General features: G+C 36.5%; 6 protein-coding genes across 8 annotated transcripts; 3 read left to right on the top strand and 3 right to left on the bottom strand.

The window, feature by feature from the left end:
• The first annotated feature begins 455 nt into the window (after positions 1-455).
• On the top strand, positions 456-1,717 carry LOC104719457 (uncharacterized protein At1g66480). Its single transcript, XM_010437392.2, has 2 exons — positions 456-1,070; positions 1,478-1,717. Exons 1-2 carry the CDS (start codon positions 486-488, stop codon positions 1,529-1,531), a joined length of 639 nt encoding a protein of 212 aa, XP_010435694.1. The 5' UTR covers positions 456-485; the 3' UTR covers positions 1,532-1,717.
• Positions 1,718-2,142: 425 nt separating this feature from the next.
• On the top strand, positions 2,143-6,993 carry LOC104719455 (5-oxoprolinase 1). 2 transcript variants are annotated; one of them, XM_010437390.2, is made up of 3 exons: positions 2,143-2,423; positions 2,602-6,100; positions 6,303-6,993. In XM_010437390.2, the coding sequence occupies exons 2-3, from the start codon at positions 2,613-2,615 to the stop codon at positions 6,613-6,615; spliced, it is 3,801 nt and encodes a 1,266-aa protein (XP_010435692.2). In that variant the 5' UTR covers positions 2,143-2,423; positions 2,602-2,612; the 3' UTR covers positions 6,616-6,993. The 2 variants fall into 2 exon arrangements, with proteins under 2 accessions (XP_010435692.2, XP_010435693.2); XM_010437391.3 differs by having other exon boundaries at positions 2,255-2,423; positions 2,584-6,100.
• Positions 6,994-8,352: 1,359 nt separating this feature from the next.
• Positions 8,353-10,779, top strand: LOC147937175 (mediator of RNA polymerase II transcription subunit 31-like). Of its 2 annotated transcripts, none has more exons than XR_015568098.1 (6): positions 8,353-8,925; positions 9,235-9,300; positions 9,411-9,799; positions 9,880-9,977; positions 10,092-10,188; positions 10,502-10,779. XR_015568098.1 is itself a non-coding variant. In XM_087468278.1 (6 exons), exons 2-6 carry the CDS (start codon positions 9,533-9,535, stop codon positions 10,518-10,520), a joined length of 285 nt encoding a protein of 94 aa, XP_087324404.1. In that variant the 5' UTR covers positions 8,353-9,300; positions 9,411-9,532; the 3' UTR covers positions 10,521-10,779. The 2 variants fall into 2 exon arrangements, 1 of the variants encoding a protein (XP_087324404.1); XM_087468278.1 differs by having other exon boundaries at positions 8,353-9,300; positions 9,411-9,549; positions 9,746-9,799.
• A 161-nt stretch (positions 10,780-10,940) lies between these two features.
• On the bottom strand, positions 10,941-12,389 carry LOC104720540 (putative aquaporin NIP4-2). The gene is made up of 5 exons (XM_087468276.1): positions 12,175-12,389; positions 11,839-12,063; positions 11,489-11,686; positions 11,309-11,370; positions 10,941-11,203 (listed from the first exon to the last, which is right to left on the bottom strand). The coding sequence occupies exons 1-5, from the start codon at positions 12,304-12,306 to the stop codon at positions 11,104-11,106; spliced, it is 717 nt and encodes a 238-aa protein (XP_087324402.1). The 5' UTR covers positions 12,307-12,389; the 3' UTR covers positions 10,941-11,103.
• Positions 12,390-12,896: 507 nt separating this feature from the next.
• On the bottom strand, positions 12,897-15,336 carry LOC104719454 (putative aquaporin NIP4-1). Its single transcript, XM_010437389.2, has 5 exons — positions 15,026-15,336; positions 14,696-14,920; positions 14,062-14,259; positions 13,446-13,507; positions 12,897-13,243 (listed from the first exon to the last, which is right to left on the bottom strand). Exons 1-5 carry the CDS (start codon positions 15,155-15,157, stop codon positions 13,009-13,011), a joined length of 852 nt encoding a protein of 283 aa, XP_010435691.1. The 5' UTR covers positions 15,158-15,336; the 3' UTR covers positions 12,897-13,008.
• A 4,000-nt stretch (positions 15,337-19,336) lies between these two features.
• On the bottom strand, positions 19,337-20,640 carry LOC104719453 (putative transcription factor bHLH086). Its single transcript, XM_010437388.2, is given in 7 exon segments — positions 19,337-19,456; positions 19,559-19,624; positions 19,722-19,787; positions 19,922-20,002; positions 20,104-20,372; positions 20,375-20,486; positions 20,488-20,640. Coding segments are annotated over 7 exon segments (867 nt in total).
• Between the last annotated feature and the right edge of the window lie 2,875 nt (positions 20,641-23,515).

Here is a 23,515-nt window from a genome sequence, read left to right as displayed (position 1 = left end):
GAATAATATTTTTTTTTTTTTTTAAGAACCATAAATGCATATTTTGTATAAAGGGTTGTATTAATGCATACTTCAAATGATGGAAATTTGGGATAGGACAAAAGCTAGAATAAAATTTCTCGTAGATATGGCGACGGAGTATATTTGGATAACCGCCTAACAGAATTGAATATATAACATACGTACCTGGTCATTATTATTAAGATAATCTTGGCGACTACTGATTGCTTTTTAAATTAGCAAGAAAAAAAGCTATGAGCAAATGTATCGAGATGGACCGACTTTTTCACGTTTATTCTTTTCAACATAATTAATTAATTAAATTTCAACGTTAAGACTTTATTTTAAAAAAAAATAGGAATCTCCAGAGAATTTCAAAGTTTCACACACCAATCAAAAAACTTTAACCAAACCTCCTCAACATATAAAAAGATAGCACATGCTTTGTGAGATCTATACAATTAAAACAATAAAGGAAAAAAAAAATGGGAAACACTATAATGGTGAGGAGAAACAAGGTGAAAGTTATGAAGATCAACGGTGATATTTTCCAGCTCAAAACTCCGGTAACAGCGAGTGACGCCACGAAGGAGTATCCCGGACATGTGCTGCTAGACCCGGAGACCGTGAAACGGTTAGGAGTTCGCGCCAAACCGCTAGAGCCAAATAAGATCTTAAGGCCGAATAAAACGTATTTTCTGGTGGAACTTTCGTTGGTTGATAAGAGGAATAAGCTTCCATACCGGAGAGTTATGTCTGGTAATATACATGTTGGCGCCAAGGAGCGTCTGGAGATGTTAATGCTTTCTAGGAGAACGGTTTCCGACATCGGTGTCGGTAGTTTAGAATGTGGAGATGGGCCTGGACCTGGGCCGACGAGGGTGACACTAAGGCTACCTAGGTCTCACATCACGAAGTTAATGGGAGAATGCCAAGATGCTTCCGAGGTCGCGGCCAGGATTGCAAGAGTTCATTTGGAGAGCTCCGGTAAGATACAAGCCGGAGATAACGATGGCTTACGTCGGAAAATTGGAATATTTGAGAAAAAGAACCATTACAAAGCACATGAGGTAAATGACGTCGGGAACTTGTCAAAATATGTTTACAAAATCTTAGTATATATCAAATTTGAAACCATAGCACACACTAACATAGCACGTATCATTTATATACACATGTAAACGCAAACAATTATGAAATTCACATGTTGGCTTTAAATTCTAAATCGGATCCAACTAAATACTCTGAAACAATTACGTTAACTTGGTTTAAATATTGATCACATGATCACATGATCACATCTAAAGTATTCTCTGTTATGTTGTGCTTCTTTATTTATGGAAAGATTACACATATATCATCAAAATGACCTCTTGTCACATTACTACGTCTACATATACTAGGGTTAGAAATTGCATTTAGTTGCGAACCGTAATTAGATTAAAATAAATTGTTTGCTGTGTCAACTAATATGCAGAAGCACGTAAGTTTCGCAGAGAAAGGAGGGAGAGTAGAGATCGTTGTTTCATAATACATGGCACGATTCAAGGTTTTCCATAGTGTATCTTGGTTAACACACGTGTGAAAAAACTCTCAAAAGTCTATGAAGAGTGATATATAACTCTATGAGGCCGACAAAAAAGAATATGTTTAACATGCGTCCACGGTCCACCAATAATTATTTTTAAAAAGATATGCAAAGCTATCTAACCCCAAATGTATTCCTTTGTTCCTAATTGATCCATGTTTTGAAAGAAAAGGTTTCAAAAAATTACTTGTTCTTTATTCTCATTTCATATTCATGCTATTTCTTACTTAAAAAAAAAAAAAAACTTATATAATATTCAATAAAAACAAAATTTAAAATGTCATTTTAAAACATTTCTTAATCTGTGTGAAAATTCAAAAAAGAAAAAAATGGATTAATAAAGAACATAGATCAAGTATGATTTGCTAGAGTAATTAAAACCTTTGATAAAACATACTCGATTAAGTTCTAAGTTGAACTTCTAATCTAACCAACTGGTAATCAAACCGGAAAAGCAAAAAAATCCTTACACAGAATGGTCCAAACCTGTCATCGTCACCTTCATTATTCTCTCAAATGTATAATTTTATTATTATTAGGCTCATTATTTTATTGTCGGCAAATCAGTAGTCTGATTGGAAACATGCTCAACTAAACGATTTTACAAAATCTACATATTATTATCCGGTTAAATTTTAACCAACCAAAAACCAAAATGGTTTAGTTAGTCAACCTTGAAAACCAAAGGAAGCTGGCTTTAATGGAGAGATCCTTCATATCCCAATCTCATTCATCAATCATCAATCATCATCACCTGATCCACTCTTCGTCATCATCCTCCCACTTCAGTGTTGACGCTTTCTTCTAACAACTCGACCCTTCAGCGATCTTCAAGGTATTTCCATGGCTATCTTGATTTTGATACATATACTTGACTCTCCTCGTTTCATTTGAATTGATCTCTTAGCATCGTTGTTGTTGTGTTGTGTCATGGTGATTAGCGAAATTTACTTGTTGGGTTGATTTTGATTTAAGCTTTATTTATGTGGTTTGAGTTGTGATTGATGATGCAGAGAGGTGTGAGATGGGGACTGTAGTTGAAGGGAAGCTAAGGTTTTGTATGGACAGGGGAGGTACATTCACTGATGTTTACGCTGAGATTCCAGGGCATTCTGATGGTCGTGTGTTGAAGCTTTTATCAGTAGATCCATCCAACTACGATGATGCTCCTGTTGAAGGAATCAGGAGGATACTTGAGGAGTATACAGGGAAGAAGATACCAAGAACGTCTAAGATACCAACTGATAAGATTCAGTGGATCAGGATGGGTACAACTGTGGCAACGAATGCGTTGTTGGAGAGGAAAGGGGAAAGGATAGCTTTGTGTGTTACTAAAGGGTTTAAGGATTTGTTGCAGATTGGTAATCAAGCTAGGCCTGATATTTTTGATCTTACTGTGGCGAAACCGTCGAATCTTTATGAAGAGGTGGTTGAGGTTGATGAAAGAGTTGAGCTTGCGCTTGATGGTGATGATGATGATTCAGGGTCTTTGATTAAAGGAGTTTCTGGTGAGCTTCTTCGAGTTGTGAAGCCGTTTGATGAAGAAGGTTTGAAACCGTTGTTGAAGGGTTTGCTTGATAAAGGGATAAGTTGTTTGGCTGTTGTTTTGATGCACTCGTATACTTTTCCAAAGCATGAGATGGCTGTTGAGAAGTTGGCTTTAGAGTTGGGTTTTAGACATGTGTCCTTGTCTTCTGCGTTGACGCCAATGGTTCGGGCTGTTCCTCGGGGTCTAACAGCCACTGTGGATGCTTACCTGACACCGGTGATTAAAGAGTATTTGTCGGGTTTCATTTCCAAGTTTGATGATGATCTTGGGAAAGTGAATGTTCTATTTATGCAATCTGATGGAGGTCTAGCACCGGAAAGTAGGTTTTCAGGGCACAAAGCTGTGTTATCAGGTCCAGCAGGAGGAGTTGTTGGTTACTCACAGACACTCTTTGGTCTTGAAACTGTAAAACCGCTGATTGGATTTGATATGGGTGGTACATCAACGGATGTTAGCCGTTATGATGGGAGTTATGAGCAAGTGATAGAAACTCAGATTGCTGGGTCAATCATACAAGCGCCACAACTTGACATAAACACTGTTGCTGCTGGTGGTGGGTCGAAGCTAAAGTTTCAGTTTGGTGCTTTCCGGGTAGGACCTGATTCTGTGGGTGCGCACCCAGGTCCAGTTTGTTACAGGAAAGGAGGAGAGCTAGCAGTTACTGATGCAAACCTCGTTTTGGGGTTTGTTATTCCTGATTATTTTCCATCCATCTTTGGGCCTAACGAAGATCAACCCTTAGATGTAGCAGCAACACGAGTAGCATTTGAAAAGCTTGTTGCACAGATTAATTCTTATAGAAAGAGCCAGGATCCATCTGCTAAGGACATGTCAGTGGAGGAAACAGCAATGGGATTTATTAGTGTTGCTAATGAGACAATGTGTCGTCCCATACGTCAACTGACAGAGATGAAAGGTCATGAAACAAAGAATCATGCACTTGCATGCTTTGGAGGTGCTGGACCGCAACATGCTTGTGCAATTGCTAGGTCTTTGGGCATGAAAGAAGTTCTCGTTCACAGATACTGCGGAATTTTGAGTGCTTATGGAATGGGTTTGGCAGATGTTATTGAAGATGCTCAAGAGCCATATTCAGCTGTTTATGGCCCTGAAACTCTTTCAGAGGCCTATAGAAGGGAAAATCTATTACTAGGAGAAGTGAGAAAGAAACTCCAGGAGCAGGGTTTTGAGGATGAAAATATCTCCACTGAGACGTATTTGAATATAAGATATGACGGCACAGATACAGCAATCATGGTAAAGGGTAAGAAAACTGGAGATGGCTCGGCATTTGATTATGCTGCAGAGTTTCTCAAGCTTTTCGAGCAAGAGTATGGATTTAAACTTCAAAACCGAGATCTCCTTATATGTGATGTTCGGGTTAGGGGAATTGGAGTGACTAGTATACTAAAACCACGGGCAGTTGAAGCTGCCCCTGGTACTCCTAAGGTTGAAAGGCTCTACAAGGTTTACTTTGAAGGTGGATGGCATGACACACCGTTGTTCAAGTTGGAGAACTTAGGTTTTGGCCATGAGATTCCTGGCCCTGCGATCATCATGAACGGGAATAGTACAGTTATTGTAGAACCTCAGTGCAAAGCCATCATCACAAAATATGGGAACATTAAAATCGAGGTAGAATCTGCAACTAGCAGTGTAAAGCTTGCAGAGAATGTTGCAGATGTTGTTCAGCTGTCCATCTTTAATCACAGATTCATGGGTATAGCTGAGCAAATGGGAAGAACCTTGCAACGTACTTCCATATCAACAAATATCAAGGAAAGGTTGGATTTTTCTTGCGCCTTGTTTAGTCCTGATGGCGGCTTAGTTGCTAATGCGCCACATGTTCCAGTTCATCTGGGTGCCATGTCGAGTACAGTTCGCTGGCAGCTCAAACATTGGGGTGAAAATCTGAACGAAGGAGATGTTTTAGTAACTAATCATCCGTGCGCCGGTGGTAGCCATTTGCCTGATATAACCGTTATCACGCCTGTTTTTGACAAAGGGAAGCTTGTGTTCTTCGTGGCTAGTAGAGGTCACCATGCAGAAGTTGGAGGCATAACTCCAGGAAGCATGCCCCCGTTCTCAAAGGCTATTTGGGAAGAAGGTGCTGCTATAAAATCGTTTAAAGTTGTTGAAAAAGGTGTTTTCCAGGAAGAAGGAATCGTTAAACTTCTTCAATTCCCTTCTTCTGATGAGACAACAATTGAGATTCCGGGAACCAGAAGGATTCAGGACAATCTGTCGGATCTTCAAGCTCAGATAGCTGCAAACCAAAGAGGAATTTCTCTAATTAAAGAGCTGATTGAGCAATATGGACTTGGAACTGTTCAGGCTTACATGAAATACGTGCAGCTTAACGCAGAAGAAGCAGTGAGAGAAATGCTGAAGTCTGTTGCTAATAGAGTTTCATCTGAAACGCCTAAATCAAGGGTTGGTAATTCCGTGACCATAGAAGAAGAGGATTACATGGATGATGGATCCGTGATTCACTTAAAACTCACAATCGATGCTGACAAAGGAGAAGCCTTCTTCGATTTTACAGGCACAAGCCCGGAAGTCTATGGTAACTGGAATGCCCCAGAAGCAGTTACATCTGCAGCAGTTATTTACTGCCTCCGCTGTCTAGTTAATGTCGACATTCCACTAAACCAAGGCTGCTTAGCTCCGGTTGAAATTCGCATACCCGCTGGTTCTTTCCTGTCTCCAAGCGAGAAAGCAGCTGTTGTTGGAGGCAACGTTCTAACATCCCAGAGAGTTACAGATGTTGTTCTAACTGCTTTCCAGGCTTGTGCTTGTTCCCAAGGATGCATGAATAATCTCACATTTGGAGATGACACGTTTGGATACTATGAGACCATTGGTGGAGGATGCGGAGCTGGACCGACATGGGACGGGACAAGCGGAGTCCAATGCCATATGACTAACACTCGGATGACTGATCCCGAGATCTTCGAGCAAAGGTACTGAACTCTTAATTAACTTGTTAGATTTGTAGCTATATGCTAAGCTATTAAGAAAGCTACAATCCACTACAAACTCAATTAGGATAAGTACAATGTCCTCCACTTAGGGGTGGACATAAGAAGCAAACAAAAACAGATTTAAAAAAAAAACTGAATGGTCAGACCTACTTTTACTTTACTGACACATGGGTTTTACCAGGTACCCTGTTCTGTTGCATAGATTTGGATTGCGAGAGAATAGTGGAGGCAAAGGGTTGCATAAAGGAGGGGATGGATTAGTGAGAGAGATAGAGTTCAGAAAGCCTGTGGTTGTTAGTATCCTCTCAGAGAGACGAGTTCACTCGCCACGTGGATTGAACGGTGGCCAGAACGGAGTTCGTGGAGCAAACTATCTCATCACTAAAGACAAACGGAGAATCTACCTTGGAGGTAAGAATACCGTACACGTGGAAGCCGGTGAAATCCTACAGATTCTTACCCCGGGTGGTGGTGGATTTGGCGCCAGTGTTTAAACGATTCATCTCCTCCTCGTAAGTCTCCTGTAGAACTTCATTACTTCTTCATTGCTCGCATAATCCGCTTAGTGGTTTATGTGTCTTTTTAATCTTTCGGTGTCCCTTGGCCGGACATTCGTTGGAGGGTTTGGCCACTTTGGGTAAATAAGGATCAGATTCTTGATTCAAAAAGAACAAGGTAATGACATTGTTGTGGTGAATAAGTTTAGTAGCTGATGTTATGTTTTTATGTTGTTCTTTAAGTATTCAGACATTGTACAAACACTTCGTTTTAAGTACAGCTTTGTTTTATTCGTTTAGCAAACGAAGCAAAACTGGTCTGTATTATTATAAAAGTTATATAATAATAACAATCTCGAAAATGTTTTATATGAATGTTTGATAACTCTTTTGTAAATTTTTTAATTTTAGATTTTACGCGGCATATTCAAAAGTTCAAACTTATTCAACATCTTTCCGAGTCAAAACGATGAAAATTATTAACTCTACTCATATCTCTGATTTACTTAGGGATTAAAGCTACAACTACAAGAGCTTATATCGAGGAAACAACTCGACGTCTAGTCCGACACATCTTAGGTTACAAATAGTATGAAAATTACGTCACCTACAAATCTTAGGATTCGTTTGTTTGTTTACAGACACAAGAAAACAAAAGTGGTAAGTGAAAAACACTCGAGCGCATTGTATCGGTTCAACTTCAAACCTATACATAGACCCGGATCCGTTCCAAACCCCCACTTTTTATCCGATATAGTAGGGATATTACATTCTCTTCAACGAGGGAGGGATCAGAACTTTTGCTTATTTTTACTTCTAGCATTAGTCACTCACCCTAGAGAGAGCAAACACTCTTCCTCTACTCTTTAGAGATTGCTCATCTATTTTTCGTTCATACTTACAAGTTACAATCATATTCTTGTCACACCCAAAAACCGTTTCTAGGTCATCCATGCATGTTACCTAAACATGTTCCTTTTCATTCATTTAACCTCAAAGTTTCTCCCATAGCAAGTACACCCCGAACCAAAGCCGGCCCAAGACACAAGTTGATGAAACATCAGCTACGGCAAATTATATTAGTCTATAATAGGCCCTATTTTACAGAAAGTTTGTTTAGCCTAGTGGTATAAGCAGTGGAAGAGAGTGAGTTTGAGCCTCAAAACACTGACTTATTTGTGTCTAGTGTGAACTTAACCATTATCTTCAGTTCTTCACCCGTTTTTCGAGACCTTCCTTCATTTCTCTATTCGTCTTAATTCGTGGTCCCTTTTTCCATTATTTTATGTTTCCGACTTGAGCATCGCATAGCCGTCGGAAAACACCATCCCCAAACGTATTCTTTTTTTTTTTTAACTCTTGACATGTTTGTTGTGACAGTACGACGTGATTTTTTTTAAGATTTGACTCAACTTTTTTTTTTTTTGGTGCAAAGATTTAACTGAACTAAAAAATCAACTTAATTAAAGAATTTAAGAATCCATACAAAATATTCAAGAGGAGAGAAAAGTAACAATAAGATACAAAGAGACCAAAGATTAGCTCTTAGTAGAGTTAGAATCATTGTCTTTTGGAGCAACGCTACGAAGAAAAGAAGCACTCTTAGTGAGTTCCCGGAGTGGCTTATTCGTGAATCTCATAAAGTTGTAAACAAAACCTCCAGCTAAAATTCCGACGAAGGGACCAACAATGTAAACCCAAATTCCTTTATATCTTCCCAACACGCACTACAAGAAAAGTCCACATTGATAGCAGTAGATTATAGCTCATTTTCTCTAACTGCTATGAAAAATAGACTTTTTTTTTAATTACTATATAATAGCACTAGATAAACGCTAAGATAAAAATTCGTTAAGCGAGAACCTAAAATCGTTTATTCCGCTATTACTTAGATGAAAATTTTCGTTTAAGCGCGTTTCAGATCCAATTTTTTTTTTTGTCAACAGAACCAAAAAATTTAAATGCCACGTTTACAGCAAAAATAAAACCTTATCCCTTCTCTGTACGACGAGACGAACAAAACATCAGAAAATTTTTCTTCGCCAAATTGAAATCTAGGTCTTTTTGAGTCCACCATAGACTCCACCGTGAAGCTCGTCGGTGGCCTCATTTCGCGTCCATTCCGATGTCATATCTCGGCAAAAAAGTGATTAACACGAATTGTTATGTCTCCCTCTACCTCAATTTTTATTTGCTTCCTTCTCTTATTATCTTTCTCCATCCAAATCCGAGTTTGCGAGATTTCAAGCTACCTTAACAACAAAGTCATCCACTTTTTCAACTTTCTTTCAACTACTTAAGCTCCAGGTTCGTATTTGTATGTTTTTTCTTGTTCTTCTCTGTGATTTGTACCTTTTTGTGTTTAGATGAATGATTAGATCTCGAGACTGATTTACTCTCTTTGCGATGGATATGGTTCAGATTCGGTTTCAAAGTTTTAGTATTTTGATTGCTTGTAAATCAATAGATGGGTTAAGCTTTTGATTGTTCAACATTTCTCTTTATTATATGCTTTTCTGGAGAGGTCATATTGAATGGTATCTATGGTATTGGATGACCTATATGATATGCATATTTCTCTCATGACATAAGCTTGTTAATTTTTTCTTGTTTTAGTGCACAACGCTTGCAGGATTTAGGTGATGAGTCTAAGTCGCTTCAGCAATAGTTTTGTGTACAGAGGTATTGTAGATTGTTTCTCGAGGACATACAGAGAATCTGGATTATATAACTATGGTTTTTGTTTGCAACTACATCAGCGATTTTACTTACTTAAACTTGTTCTTATTTAGGTCAATGGAGATGGAAAGTATGAGCGGATAAGTGGAACAAGCCTTTGGTGGAGGCACAGTTTTAGGTCTTGGTGGAGGCACAATTTTAGCAAAAGAAGCCTTATGATCTTAGCAAAGCAACGATGCGCAAGAAAATAAGGTTTGTATTTTCAATTTTAATCAGAACCGGTTTAGTACTTTGGTGGATAACCCAAACTTAAATTCAGAAATCAGAACCACCATAAATAGTCCTCCTCTCTGTCTGTTCTCTCAGTCGATCTAATGTGGGTGTGTGAAGCTTTTTCTGATTCCGCTTGAGAAATCCAAAATTCGATTCTTGTTTTTGGTTGATTTAGGTTCACTGTTTCTCCCGAGGAGATTGATGATGATACATCAGAGATTCCATCCCCGTGGGTTCATCTTCTTCCTCTTCTGTACTCTTTCATATGTTTCAATCTACTCTTTAGTTGTTTAATTCACATATCTACAGGCCAAAGAAAACTTACAAGGATCCCGACGGTGGAAGGCAACAGTTCTTACTGGAACTTGAATTCATTCAATGTCTCGCCAATCCTACTTACATCCACTGTTAGTTTCTCTTCTTCTTTTCCCTTCTATAGTTTATGAGGATTTGTTCTAGGGTTTAGTCTTTGTGCTTTTTTAAGTGTTTGCCCTTATCCTTTGGGTTATGCTGTTTTGTAGACCTGGCACAGAATCAGTATTTTGAAGATGAAGCATTTATTGAATACTTGAACTATCTTCAATATTGGCAGCGACCAGAGTACATCAAGTTCATAATGTGAGTTGGAATATCTTATTGGAAGTTTTGGTAGTCATATGAAGGTTTGGAATATATCTTATTGATCTGCTTGTTTTATCCGTTTCATTATGTTTTTGTGTTTATGTCTTGGTATAGGTTCCCACATTGCCCATATCTGTTAGTTGTCTATTTGAACATGTTGTAACGTTAAATAATAAGTTTTGTAGGTTTCCGCTCATGTATAGGTAACACTTACAATTTATGGTTTATTTATCTCTATGTGATTGCTATTTGCTTATAGGGTTAATGGCATATTGTGGCTTCTCACGATTCTTTTGTTTCATATGAGCAGATACATATGGAGAGGATAACTAACATGTCTTTTTCATATATTCAAAGTGAACTAGTAGCTGTTCATTGGACTGTTTCTAGAAACGCTAAGTGAGCAGCTAAAAGAGAGCCTTTGCTACAAGTAAGAAAGGCTTGGATGGGTTACATGTACATGTCAAATAGTGTTTCTATTCTTTTTAATGTTAATTTTATTTTGTTTTAGACTTGGTGACACTTTGTTATGTAAGACTTATTTTGGTTAATGTAATTTATGTTATGTATGTTGATTATTTTATGAAATGTAAAAATATAAATATATTTAAATAAATTTTGAAAAAAAAATTATAATAATAAATAAAACAGCATGAATTTTGTGATCCAATAAAATATATTATAGCATTCGATTAGTGCTATGATATAATTACGGTAAAAACTCTTAACATAGCGTGTAAAATGACTTATAACATTATCTTTAAAAATTTGAAAAGCGGGATAATATAGCATTTCTGTACTGCTATGGTATAATACTATATCATAGCATACGAATTCTGTGCTATCATATGTGAGGTACCTACAATAACAGTGGCCTAACATAGCGTTTGTAAAAGAGCTATGAATTACATATTATAGCGTTTCTCTCATGCTAACAATGTACATATTTGTTGTAGTGACGATTGCTGGCCCTAGACTTCTTGCTGGATTCATCGATGCTCCCGATATAGGTCTAATAATAATAATAATAATCAAAACCCAAATTAATTAATATTTCCTATAGTATATGAAGTAATTGTTAAATAAAGAATCTGTTATTTAGTAATTTGGTTTTTACCCGGCAACAAAAACGTTCAAAATTATAGTCATCCCCACGGCAATCCCAGCTAGTTCTCCGGTCTGTCAAAAAAATTTAAGAACAGTTCAATAACGTAAAAACTTCCACTTATGAATATTCTTAAAATATATGCAGTAGCTAGTTGAAACAAAAAAAAAGGATGATATAGAAAACACTAACCGCACGACTATCGGTGGCAACGCCAGAAATAACAAACATGAGGAGGAATGAGATAATGATTTCTGCAACAAGTGCTTGTCCCGATGAATCACTCGGAGTTGTTCCAAAGAAAGCTTTGGGTGTCAATGTGAACATTAGTTTCAGTGTCAAACTCGCTAGTAACGATCCCGTAAGTTGTGCACCTATATACAATGGTACCTGCCCAAAACATAATTATACAATCGTATATACGTTATTCAGTTATCAAATATCAAATCATATATACATTAAGATTTTAGCGTGGGACGGAACGTTACGTTTTGAAACAATTTAGATCATACTGAAAAAAGGGGGTAGATAAGAGTATTTACCTGATACCAAGGAAACCGCCGGAAAACGGCAAAAGTGACGGTGACGGCCGGGTTAAAATGTGCACCGGAAATGTGACCGGTAGAGTAAATCATGACCATAACAATGAGACCCCAAGTCACACAAATACCCGGAAACGTAACTATCCCATCGTACAAAACATTCACTACCACCACTCCACATCCAGAGAATATTATGAAATACGTCCCAATTATCTCTGCTATCAACTGTAATCAATTTTTTAATAATAAGAAAAAAAAGCATAAACAAATATTTATTAGCATTGTTTAGATATGCATTAATACAAATAATAGAACATATAGTTATTGTTCTGTTACCTTTTGGGTAAGGCAAACAATGCCGGGAGAAGTACATATGACCGTCTCGATACCTCCATGGCAACCATTGCCGTCGCCTTTCTCAATCCTTGACATTTGTTCTTCTTCGATTTCTTGACAATGCGAAGTCATTTTTTTCTGGACGAATTTATATTTTGATAAGAGAAAAAGGTGGAGATTTTTCTTTCAGGAGAAAATTGAAAATATTTGTTTTTGTTGTTAGAGAAGATTAAAGAGTTTTTATACATGTGAAAACAGAAATTAGTTGAAATTAATGACTGGATGTGAGTTGGAACAGTACTAGAGCTGTAATTAGATGTATTATATGAAAATAGAGAAACAGGCTTTGAATGTTATGTTGAAATGGGTCAAAAAGAGTGGCAATGATTTGTAACAGTTAAAGGAGTCAAATAGGGACTTCGATGTTTGTTTTGTATGCGTTATTGTCTTTCTTCAATTACTATGTTGACCTATCTGCCCAAAAAAAGAAAATTTACTACGTTGACCTGTTAAAGAAAATTAGTAATTGCATTGGATAGCCTAATTTTGGCTGAACCGAACCAATCTTATCATCTTAGCTGTTTGGTTTTAAACCGAAACAACCAAACCCAACCGATTCACTCCGAAAAAAACTTCCATGTTCGGTTTTACTAGTTAATAATTTACTGTTCTTTAATCATATAAGTTATTTTTGTTTTTAGGCTTATTTCATTTACGTGTTATTTTTGAATAACTGAGTATATGTTAGATTAAACTAATGTTAAGTTAACAGAAGAATACAATTATTCAAAAGAAAAAGAGTAACCCAATAAGATAACACTGAGAGAATAAAGATTAGCTCTTAGAACTAGAAGCTTTGTGGCTTGGGGAAATGCTACGGAGGAAAGAAGCGCTCTTAGTGAGTTCTCGGAGTGGCTTATCGGTAAATCTGATAAGGTTATAAACAAAACCTCCGGACATGACTCCGAGGACAGGACCAACAATATAAACCCATATGTGTTTATATACTCCCATCACTAATGCTGGTCCTAGACTTCGCGCTGGATTCATTGATGCTCCCGACACTGGTCTGTCATTTTTTAACATATGATATAAGATAAACCAAAATTTTAATCAGAAATAAAAACCAAATCCGAAAGCATATAAAATCATTCATGTTATACTATATGAAGTTTTATTATTAATAATATTATGTATAAAATGGAAATTTGGAAACCACGAATTTTATGAATTATGTTGGTTGTCTAAATATAGAGAATGAGTATTTTTACCCGGCCACAAAGACGTTCAACATTATAGTCATCCCAACTGCAATTCCAGCTAATTCTCCGACCTGTTTAAAGCATATTATAAACAATCCAACAAAATAAGAAATTTAGAATATGCACTAGCGAGTTCAAATGAAACAAGTGTTCTCAAAAGAAGTACTCAGACTACCCATTATGAATAAGGTCTCATTAACTTGCTAAATGATAAAATCACCTAAAATTTTTACAAGTCATAAGTTTTGTGAAATTTTGATTTATGTGTTAATACTTTTTTTTCGACTCCACAAGAAAAATTCTTTTTTTTTTAAAGGAATTTCATCGTTCTAGTAGTTTTGTACAAAATAAAATATTTCTTGCCTTATTAGTGTTTCCTTTTTTCGCCATAAGTATTATATATACCACGATCTTAAAAATATTTCAAAACAAAATATGACTAAAATTATAACCTAATGTAGTTACCTTGCCCCAAAATAATATACTGATCAGAGGTTATTAGAGAATATTAATATTGAATAGCAAGCAATTCCAACCGTTGATTTTTTTTTTAAATAATGTCTTAAATAAATTTTGTGTCCATTTTTTGGTTATAATGATTTACCAATATGAATATTTTACTTACGGCGCGATTATCAGTGGCTACGCCGGAGATAACAAACATGAGGAGGAATGAGATGATAATTTCTGCTGCGAGTGCTCGTGCAGGTGAATCAGCCGGAGTGGTTCCAAAGAAAGCTTCGGGTGTGACTTTGAACATTAGTCTTAGTGTCAAACTCGCTAGTAACGATCCCGCAAATTGTGCACCTATATACAATGGTACCTGCTCAGAACATCATACAATTTATTCATTAAAAAAGAACATCATACAATTAGATTCATTTTTTTTTTTTTTTGCACTTTATAAACTCATATTAATTAAACTACATCACACATTGTTCGAAAATATTGCAAAAAGTAACTACGAAATTGCTACGATCAAGCCATGCAATGTCTTTAGCATATGTCGATGATCCGATCTCTACATACAGATCTGCTACCATTTTGCTTTTAATTTTGGAATAGCTACAAGTTTGCGTTTATATTATATAAAAGAATGCAAATGTTTTTTCTTTTTCTTTTTTTTTGTCAATTCACTTTTTTATTTTTGATAACTCATTTTCTTCACATTCGGATAAACACCACGAAGTAATTCTTGTTTCTGAAAAAATCGTAGATCTTGTTCAATGTAGAGATAGAGAATTAGAGAGTGTAGTGACCTGATACCAAGGGAACCGCCGGAAAATGGCGAAAGTGACGGTAACGGCAGGGTTAAAATGTGCACCGGATATGTGACCGGTAGAGTAAATCATGACCATAACAATGAGACCCCAAGTTACACAGATTCCTGGAAACGTTACTGTTCCACCATACAACACATTCACTACCACCACTCCACAACCAGAGAATACTATAAAATACGTCCCAATCATCTCCGCTATCAACTGTAATCAATTTCAAAAGAAAAAAAACATAAACCAATTTGGCAAAAATACTTATTATCATTATAACTATGCGATAAAACAAATAAGTTTAGGTTTTCTTTTAACCTTTTGGGTAAGGCAGACAATGCTGGGAGAAGTACATATGACCGTCTCGATTCCTGCATGGCAATCTTTGCCTTTGCCTTTCTCAATCCTTGATATTTGTTCTTCTTCGATTTCATCACTATGGGAAGACATTTTTATGGATACTTTTCTGATGGAATAATTTTAGAGACAAAATTTTTTTGAAAGAAAAAAGTTGAGTAGAGAGATTATTATTTGAGATAAAAACGAAAATGAAAAATTTTTAGTGGTTAGAAAATTTGGAGAGTAATTTTATTTATTTATTTATGTGAAATATTATTTGAACCAATCACAAAAGGAATGAATTAAATCTAATGAGTTAAAATAATGAGAGCTGTGATTGGATGTAATAGATGAAAAGTAGGATCAGACTTAGCGTTATGTGGAGATGGGTGAAAGAGGCAAAAAGGCTAATTAAGGAGTTTAGCTTTGAGTTGCAGATTTATAGGAGAACTCCCCTATCTACGTAGACCTGTTAATAGAAATTTATTTAAACCACTTTTAAACATGAGTGCAAAATTATAGTAAACATGAGTGTCAGCAGGATGTTATAAATTTTAAAGAGTACGTATCCGAAACATAAAAACAAATCTATTATTTGGTATAATATATGTGACATTTTTCTTCGTTGACAATTATCATTCGATTCTATGTATAAAACAAAGTCAAGACTTCCACTTATTAATTCAATAATCCATCGAAATTCAAAGAGCTATAAAGAAGATAAAAACAGTGAGCCCTCTTTTCTTCCAACAAGGTTAACTTTGAGAAATCATGTTATGTGAATGAGTATCAAAATTGCAGTTTTTATGAGATTGTGGTGTCATCATATTTTTTTCATATAGATTAACTTTCGATACAAACAACACAAGACTTTTCTCTAAGTCAACTTTACGGCAAACCTTATCTATCTTCCTAGCAAAATAATGCGCGAGACAACTGTCAAAACGACATGGCTTTGTCATACTTGCCAAAACCAATTCAAGAATTCATATATATATATATATATATATATATATATATTTTTTTTTTCGTTTCAAGATTTTCTATTATAAGATACGATTGTAAAGTATCAGAGATTTCTCTATGAAAAATACGAATCGGAGTAAGGGTGAAATGCGTTTTTAAAACACTAAGCTGGAGGAAAAACAAAATATCCCCATAAACTACAGTCCAAAAAAGGGAAATTACATCCAAACAATGAAAACTTATACAGAAAAACTACATAACCTGAATGAAGCACAAATGGCATAGTCCCAAATAAATCCAAACAAGGAAACCACGGAGAAGGCGAGTTGAAGTAGAACGAATCGCGGAGTCTGACAGAGAATTTGACAAAGGAAAATGGACGCACTAGCTTAAGGAAGACGACCAAACCAACCTTCTAGCAAAACCGGAGGAAACCCAAACAAGTGGGTAAACTGAACCATCCACGCTTTGCAATAAGAGGAACCCGATTGAATACCGTAGGAGGGCAATCAGAGACAAACCACAAGCGTAATCCAAGACAGATTACCGTAGCAGAACAAGTCAACCAGGCTAACAACCAAATCAAAGAAGAGAGGCCACAAAAGAGCTGATACCGGATTGCACGAAAAGGCCAACCTGTAGATTAAGGACCTCTAATTCCAAAGATCTAGCCTAAACCAAACGATTAGACCGTCCTAAACAAAGAAAGACATAAGCGATCAAACAACATAAAACCAAAGCCAAGTCACTCAACACAACCAAAAGAGGAGGAACCCAAAAACAATGAGGCCGTTGTCGCAAAACCAAAGAGAACTTCAATGCGAAATCAGGGATACAAGAAGCTGACTAAATAGAAGCCTCAGACGAGACAACACCACCACAAAGCCAGAAAAATCCAAGAAAAAGCTCTTCAGATTCATCTCGAAAGCAACCGGAACATGCGACAAGTCACCACCGACTCACAATCAAACAAGAACAGAGCCGATGAACTAGAATGTCGAGACAATAGAACCAGATCGGGAACCTGAAACCTCCACGACCATATCGGAAAGACGAGAAGGAGCCACCGGGGGGTAGATCCACTTTCGAACATCAACAATCGGCCACCAATCCTCCAAGATAGTCACCACGCCGGAAAGTACTACCACCACCGATAGGAATGGACAAAGGGTGGAGACGACGAAGCTGAGGTTTGACAAGCTAGAAAGAAAAACAAGGACAAACGACAACTAGAAGAAACTGGAACCGACGATGGTGCCGTGGAAACCCAACATCGTCGACCATCGGAGAGCAAATGTTGATTGACGGCTAGGGCGAACGCTTCTTCGAGAGATAAGAATTCATATCTATATAGAGAAATTGGCATAAATAAGGTCCAAAAAAATTATAATTCATTAACTAACTACTCTAACCAATGAAAGGTAATATACTCTATATTATCTATATTATATACTATTTTAACCTTCCCATAACCATTACCCTTACCACCTTGCCACCATCACCTTTACCTCCTACCACCACCACCACCTCTTTATCACCATCACCACTAGGGTTCTCAATGTATTAACTTCTAGGGTTTAGATTTCCTTCAGCATCCATCACCGGCCGCCACCACCTCCGGTCACCAGTCACCGCCACCTCCGACCTCCGGCCACCGCCACCTCTGGTGACCTTCTCCGGCCACCATCTCTGACGACATTCTCCGGCGACCTTCTCCGACGACCAACTTTGGTGACCAATTCCAGCGAACGTCTCCGGTTACTTTTTCCGGCCACCATCTCCGGCGACCAATTCTGGCGACTTTTTCCGGCAACCATCTCCGGCGACCAACTCCAGCGACCATCGCCGGCGACCAACTCTGACGACTATCTCCGTCGGCCATCCCCACAGGCCACCTCCGCCGGATACCTCCGCCGGCCACCTCCGCTGGCTACTTTCGCTGGCCGGCCACCATCACCACCATCAACCAATACTACATTGGTAATTTACTCTGTCCCTAATTCTAAATTCTTAATTTTTTCAAATAGTTGGTTATTTTCTTCTATAGTTTTTGTGTTCAGTGAACTAATTTACCCATTTATATATATATATATATCTTTTTTACCAAAAAAAGAAATTCATATCTTGATTACTTAATCATTGGTACCTAAAACGCTACAGACAAATATTGTTAGGAAAATTATATATGTAATTTACAAATAGTTTATGCATGAAGTGATCTGGCGTATGTATAGAAATATCACATGTCCATTATTATTATTTTTTTTTTATTTTTTTTTTAATAGTGTCCCTTATCATGGAGACATACAAACAAATTAAAATTTTTACCAAGTAGTTAACAAGAGAACTTTCGAAGGAATATCCACAAAACTAATTAATTAAGTTTTGACGTATAAGTAGACTCCATCGAAAATTTTAGTATATTGAATTGTTGAAGTTTTGTTTGTAATGATCTACTTTAAAGATCTGTGGATTAATTATCCAATAACTTCTTTTGTCTTATTCACTTAATATAAGTTATACAACTACATAACTAATGCAAGTACACAATTACAAGTACAGCGCTAAATTTGGATTCAATGTGGGTTACTTAACATAATTTGTAATATGTTTTTTTTGTTTTTGTTTTGCGCAACTTATAGTAGAAATTATTCATAAATCATAATATATCGAGCGCGTATCCCTAACGATTTGACCTTGGGATGATCATCGAGATCTTAAGTATGTCTTCCAATGAGTTAACCAAAGTTGTTGTTTATTGCTTTTTTGGCTTATTGATACTTTAGAGTTTAGGTAATCTTGGCTAATAATCAAAAGTTTCTATTCTTGTATCAAATATTTATATATAACGAAATAAGTTAAGTGTTGAAGTTAAGAGAAAAATAAGTAGTGTTGAGTTTTATCCAATATTTTATCTACTCTAGCTAACATACTTCAATTAATAAACGAGAACTGAGTCAAAATACTGAAAACATAAAAAATTTCCTCAAAGTGAAACCCAATTCAGAAAGATCCAATATTTTGCAGCATCACATTACGCATATCGGCATATGGCTAGGGAATAACAAAAATATACAAATTAAGTAGAAAGATACAAATTAACATAGGGGTATATATAAAGATTCCATCCTCGTGTGGACCGACTGTATGACATATCATCAGTGACTTCAATGTGGTGGCTCTCACTCTTACATAATAAAAAGAATCCATAACTTAGCTTCTTGATTTGCAGACAACTTAACGTTAATTAGAATAATTCTTTTTTGAAACCCAATTCAGATGTGATGAATCGTCGGCAAATTATTTTGCTATTTCCTTCACTAGCTAGTTCGAGTTCCTATATCGTTGGGATGATGAGAGGATTGCGTCAATAGCTTCTTTAACTTGAGAAATGTCCGGAGCTTTTCTTCCTTGTGTCAGCCAAAACTCATTGGCTGCAAGTACCTATCAAAATATTAAAGTAATGTTATTTGATAAACCCTAATAATATATAACATTGCTTCTGGTAGTATAAATGATAGAAGGTTTGTTAAGATGAATCTATACCTTAACTTGTAGTTGGAGAAACTTGACATAGCCAATTGCTTTCTCAAGCATAGTCACCAAATCAACCTACAAAAAAACCACCATAAAGATCAAAATCATTAGTACATGAGATCTTTACTACTCTAGGTTTGAAATTATGATGTTACTTTTATACGTATTATACCTTGGTACCATTAGGTACAAGTTCTTACAATACTTTGAGGCGTTCGCTTATCCTTTCTCGTCGATTCTAGACAGGAAACATATATTCGTATTGGTGAATCGACAAAAACACTTATTTATAATTTTAAATTTCTAAACTAATTTTAAAATTTAAAAGAGCCTTATTGTCAATAAATATTGATCAGGAACCAAAAAAAAAACCTTGGCTGCTAGGCTTTGTGGATCTTTCGGTGGAGTTGTTGCCATAGTCTTGGCCTTCTGTGAAGCTTGAGTATTCTCTCCCTATAGATCATTAGACGTAACCATTTAACATCGTCAAGTGATCTTAACCATATATGAGAAAGATTAATCATAAATCTTAATTTGGAGTTAGTAATTATTACTGTAGAAGGACGTTTATTTCCAGGCGGTTTAGGGGATGCCGACTCGACCATCGAATCAGTGTTTACAAGGGTTGAATCACAATATAACCAGTCTCCATTGCTATGGTCTGTAGCCGGTTTACGCGCAGAATTTGAAATCAATCCGAAGCTGCTCATTGTTTCAAAGCAATTTGAACCTTTTATGACTTTAGGGCTAATGCGTTCTATTTGTTGACTCCAACCTGTGTAGCTGTAGCTCATGTTCCCGTCCAAGACCGAGAAGGCGCTATCGTGGGAGGGAGAAAGCTTCGGTGATGGTCAAAGCTAAAGAATGACGAAGTGTTGAAATCCATCAAAGAATTATGATCCTCAATGGTTTCATCGGAAGGATAAAAAAGCAAACCCTTGATTACGTTGATGATCGGAATTTATGGTGCTATTGCTTGAAGCTGAAGCTTCTCCGTCTAATCCCCAAGTCTCCGGTGAAGAGAGATCTTCTGAAGAATTTGGGTTAGAGATGTAAATAGGCTCATTGTCATGGTTGTTAATGAGTGACATTGTGTTAAATATAGGGTGTTCTAGTGAGATGTTCTAGTAAGTTAGGTGTTAAATGTTTTATGTCTAAGGTTTTGCTCTCGAAGGTAATGATTGGTAAGGAAAGAGAGAAAACATTTGTGAAGTTAGTTACCATAAAGGTTTATATAACCAGTTCTTTGATTACTCTTTCTAATATTTTAAGAGAAAATGATGACATTTTGATATATTTAGAAAAAAATTCTTATTTCTATTAGAGTTAAAACAATTCAGAAAAGAAGCTGGCGTGAGATTCCCAATCCTTACACCGAACACATGTGAAACAATCTCACCGGAACCCCATAATTCTGACAAGACAACCAGCTGCTTTGATCCACCCAACTAGCTAGAGGAAACTTTCTCATACTCTGCACCTACTAACAGTAATCATACAAACGTACTTCAGCTCCACAAGCATTTTATATTTATAGACTCCGATTACTCCTCCAACTGGCCACTTCATGATCCACCCAAACAAGCCACCTAAACATGTATCCCAAACACCATCTCATCTAGTTACTGAGTCGCACAACCAACCACCCATAGCGACCGAGTAACAAGAGAGGTGGGCTGGAATACTTCATTCCGTCCAGCCACGGAAACACTTCTCCGATGAATCCATCGATTCACCGTCTTAACTCTAACTTGGTTCTACAACCACCATGATCTTTCTTCATAATCTTATAGAGGTTTCAGCTCAAACCGAGCTTGTTGGTTCAACCAATAACACAACTTAACACAATTCAATCCATACAAAAGCTTATATAAACACTCTAATTATTCACAAACTAACCGTTCAAATCAAAGTTCCACCGTTGGATATGGAGCCCGTACTATCACGAGTCTCTCCACCAAATTTCTTCTCGATCAGAAATGTTTTGAAACCCCAAAGCCGCCTAGAAAGAGCCATCTCGGAACATTTTCTAGGGTTCATACTTAGCCAGATTTCACAGTTTCAGCGAAGTACTTGTCCAGGAAGCAACGAACATTACTCCTCGAGATCAACACCGAATGAAGCTATTTCAGATGCTATGGACTCTTGGCTTGATGGAGAACACGCCAGTATAATCATATTTTCGAACCAATATAAGATCCGGGGCTGGGGAGCCTCTAAATTCGGCTCCTCCACACTGCCTCTATCTCCAACCTTCTTTCACTTTCTTTGTCCTCTTCAGCTCTGTTCACTTTGATCTGTTCTCCCATAACTAGAGAAGCTTTCCACAGCCATAACATGATTATCTAGACCCACAAGAGGCTTCCCCACCTCCGCCGCGTCTCTCTCTCTCATCTCCGTCATGACTCCAAAGTTATCCTCTCCTTCACGTCCTCGTTTATGTTGCTTTAAGATCTGTGAATCGAGTCTTGGGATAAATCGGAGACATCGATTTACAACAAAACAGAAAGAGTATTAAATTCATTGAATTTTTACATATAAAGTTGAAACTTATTTTATAACAAAATATTATTCCTCAAACTATATCTAATGAAAATTTTTTGGGTTCACCCCTAGGGGGTGAACCACTCTCATTCATCCACTCTCATTCACCCCTTCTTTATTAACCAATCAAAATACAATAAACTTTCATGTCATATCATATTTATAAAATAAATCAAAACTAAAATAAAAAGACAAAACAAGTTAAAGAAACCAATTCTGTAGATTTTTTATTAAGGAAATTATGTTGGTTTAGGTTTATAAAATAATGATTAGAGTTTGGATTTTACAATCAAACGAAATCGTATGTCGGTTCGGGTTTACAAAAAAGTGGTTAGGGTTTAGTTTTTACAATTAAACACAATTATGTGTCGGTTTGGGTTTACAAAAGAGTGGTTAGAATTTAGGGTTTAGATTTTACAATTAAATGAAATTATATGTCGGTTTGGGTTTACAAAAGAATGGTTAAAGTTTAGAGTTTAGATTTTACAATTAAACAAAATTATATGTCGGTTTGGGTTTACAAAAAGAGTGGTGACATTAAAACCTACAAATTTATAGATGTCATTAGTTTAAATTGTTAGTGTCGCTGACTACAATGCCACATGGATAGGTAAAATGACTAATTTTTACACAAACGAGTCTAACCAACTAAAACAACGTCGTTTCATTAACGGTAATTGAATTGCACTACCATTCAATAAGCTTTGAGTTCAAACCAAAGTCTACAAACTTTTAAGTATGACTCACAAAAACTAATGTTAGAGCGAGTTTGGATGCATCTTAATACAATTAGGTTTTGATTTGTTCTCCTCCTCTTGGATGCATCTTAATAAAATTAGGTTTTGATTTGTTCTCCTCCTCTTGGATGCTCTTACGTTCTTTTCATTACCGCTTCATCTAGACAACTATATCCATTATCCATAATTAAGCATAGTTTGTACTTTCTATAACCTTTTCACATTGGGTGTTATCCTAACTGAATCTTCCATCTCTCAATTTTCCCCAGTGCATCATTTAGTGTTATAGGTATCGATATATATTATTTGATAGGTTAGACCCATGCATCGCTAAAAATTAGATTCAAACTAACCATATAAAAACTTTGGAATAAAATTCACCACAAAATCTATAAACATTTGTAGGTTTAGTTAGGCCCAACTCTTACCATCATACAATATTCAATGTTTTATTGATATTCCGAACCACATAATCACACAACTAGGCCGAGTGGCCGAAACACAACAGTTTATAATTTTGGCTCAAATTATAGAGCCAAAAATATTTCCTTTGACCACATTGCGTACTTGACACTTTCACAGAGTTTGTTCTTTTGTTGCACCTTCTGGGATTTAATAATTCCCTGCCTTAATCACAGGAATATTGTGTTAATTATATTATATATGTTTGATGTTATAACAAGAA

Source organism: Camelina sativa, chromosome 10 (assembly GCF_030686135.1).
Source record: "Camelina sativa cultivar CO46 ecotype springtype chromosome 10, ASM3068613v1".
Lineage (NCBI taxonomy): Eukaryota > Viridiplantae > Streptophyta > Magnoliopsida > Brassicales > Brassicaceae > Camelina > Camelina sativa.
This window is presented reverse-complemented; position numbering and strand designations above follow the sequence as displayed.